Source organism: Scomber scombrus, chromosome 14, assembly GCF_963691925.1.
Source record: "Scomber scombrus chromosome 14, fScoSco1.1, whole genome shotgun sequence".
Classification (NCBI taxonomy): Eukaryota; Metazoa; Chordata; class Actinopteri; order Scombriformes; family Scombridae; genus Scomber; species Scomber scombrus.
The window spans coordinates 29,503,826-29,506,325 of NC_084983.1; the positions used below are offsets into that span (position 1 = coordinate 29,503,826).

Sequence of the window (2,500 nt, forward strand, 5' to 3'; positions counted from 1 at the left end):
ACCAAGACCCGGACCAGGACCCGGAAATATTAGTGCTGATTGGTCAGAAAGACTCCAATAATACTGTGTGTGTGTGTGTGTGTGTGTGTGTGTGTGTGTGTGTGTGTGTGCAGTCCTTCCCATCAGTGGGTGAAATCATCGGCCATTACTCCCAGTCTCCGCTGCTCCTCATCGACGCCAAGAACCGCAGCGCCAGTCAACAGAACCAGTGTCTGCTGTCCGACCCGGCCGGGCATTACATGACCGGACACCACTGATCCCACCGGGCCAGACCGGGCCAGACCGGGTCAGACCGGGCCAGACCGGGTCACACCGGGCCAGACCGGGTCAGACCGGGTCAGACCGGGTCAGACCGGGTCACACCGGGTCAGACCAGTTTAAACCAGTTCAAACCGGATCACAGAGTAAACCAGAGGAACCAGCAGTCAGACCAGATGCATAGAACCCGACAGACAGATGCAGATGTTTTATAAAAGTCGCCTCATTTCTACAACGATCCATAAACACATGAACCAGATGTTCATTTAATCTGATATGATTTCATTAAAGCTCAGTTATTCTGCATCTTGAGTTTCATCTGAACATTAATAACAGACTCACGTGTTTGCAGTGATTCACATTTAGAATAAAAAGCTTTATTATTATTATATTTAACATATAAAGAGATTACAGGTCCATCTGTGCTTTAAAGACAATAAAAACAAGACATGCAGCTAAAATAGACGACATAGTAGAAAGTACACTTAATAAAATAAACAGAATGGGTCATTATGACATCATCATAAAGTCTGTTTAACTCCTTTAAATGAACCAACAACCCTCACTGACCCGCTATGTTTATCTTTATAAACACATTTTATTGGCACCGTGTTAAACAAGCTTCTCCCTTTAGAGCAGCGGTGTCAAACATACGGCCTGTGGACCAAAACCGGCCCCCGCTAAGGATATGAAAGGTAACCCCAGATAGGTTATTACAGTAAGGTTATATTTATGGGTTATAATGTTTAACTGAGATCAAACTGGGTCTGAACTGAAACCAGTCGGACTCCTGCTGGTCTGAGGTCAGCGTGATGCGTTCACTGTCTGTCGGTTTTTATGGTTCTGGTTCCTGCAGCTGGAAACTCGACATCTACACGAATGTTTCTGTCAAAAAAAGTCACATTTCTTTTGCACGTTTCTCTTTTTCTTTATTTGCTTGTTTTTAAATCTTCAAACTGAAGCTTAGTTTAACCTTTGACCTTTAACTTCTGTCCTGGTTCTGCCTGCAGCTCATATTAAAGCCACTCAGTCTCTATTTATGTGGACACTTTAAAGCTTCATCACTTTGTTCACATTAAAAAACATAAAACCAGCATCAGCCTCCTGGTTCCTCTGTTAAAGTTTTTATTTAAAGGAGCAGTTCACAGTTTACAGCCAACGAACATAAAGATGTTTTTCTTCTTCTTTAGTTTCTGACATGTTAAAAGTTACAGACGGAGTAATAAGATACATCAGGCTTTGATACACACACACACACACACACACACACACACACACACACACACACACACACACACACACACACACACACACACACACACACACACACACACACACACACACACACACACACACACACACACACACACTAACTGTTAGTAGATCAGATTGTTGGTTTGGATCCAAACATGAAGACAAATATAGAGAAATCAGCAGAATGATCCTTTAAAGATAATAATTTATGAGCTGAGTCTAATATTTAAACTCGTATTAAGCAAGTTGAAGTTCAGTTGTTATGGTTACACCACTTAGACATTTTAGTTCAGGCACATTAAACAGTAAAACCTGCAGGACTCAGTTTAACCATCAGAAATGTTCTTCAGACGCTGGAACAGAGCTCGTCTGCTTTATGGTTGAGTTTCATCTCACTGACAGAGGAAACATGTTATATTAATAAATGGGTTAGAGTTATTCATGAAGCCGGTAGATCACACTGTGAGATTCCTTTATAAGCCACAGTGCATTAAATACTCATTAAATCAACATCACTCATAACTTTCTGCTGGATTGATTTGACAGTTAAAGATGTTCAGTAACCCCCCCCCCCCCTCCCCCCCCTCCTGCCCCCCCCCCTCCTCCCCCCCACCCCCCCCCCCCCCCTTATATAATCCCTGTCATCAGTCAGTTACAGCTCAGACTCTGTGTGTTGTTTTGTCTGCGTCGTCCTCGAAGGCACCGCAGGGTGAAGATTAATGCTGCCACGCCAACCGTCATCACACACACACACACACACACACACACACACACACACACACACACACACACACACACACACATACACACACACACACACACACACACACACACACACACACACACACACACATACACACACACACACACACACACACACACACACATACACACACACACACACATACACACACATATACACACACACACACACACACACACACACACACATACACACACACACACATACACACACATATACACACAT

General features: G+C 43.5%; 1 protein-coding gene across 3 annotated transcripts in view; it reads left to right on the forward strand.

Annotated features, from left to right (window-relative positions):
- Positions 1-450, forward strand: part of lcp2a (lymphocyte cytosolic protein 2a) — a 13,717-nt gene extending 13,267 nt beyond the window's left edge. The window contains exons 21-22 of one of the 3 annotated variants that reach the window (XR_009927107.1): positions 114-336; positions 377-450. Coding sequence is in view for 2 of the 3 variants with exons in the window: in XM_062433752.1 (XP_062289736.1) it covers positions 114-257 (144 nt within the window). In the remaining variant the exon portion in view is untranslated. Of the gene's footprint in view, positions 1-113 lie in introns of all 3 variants that reach the window. The other 2 variants (XM_062433752.1, XM_062433753.1) reach the window with 2 other exon arrangements.
- The last annotated feature ends 2,050 nt before the right edge of the window (positions 451-2,500 follow it).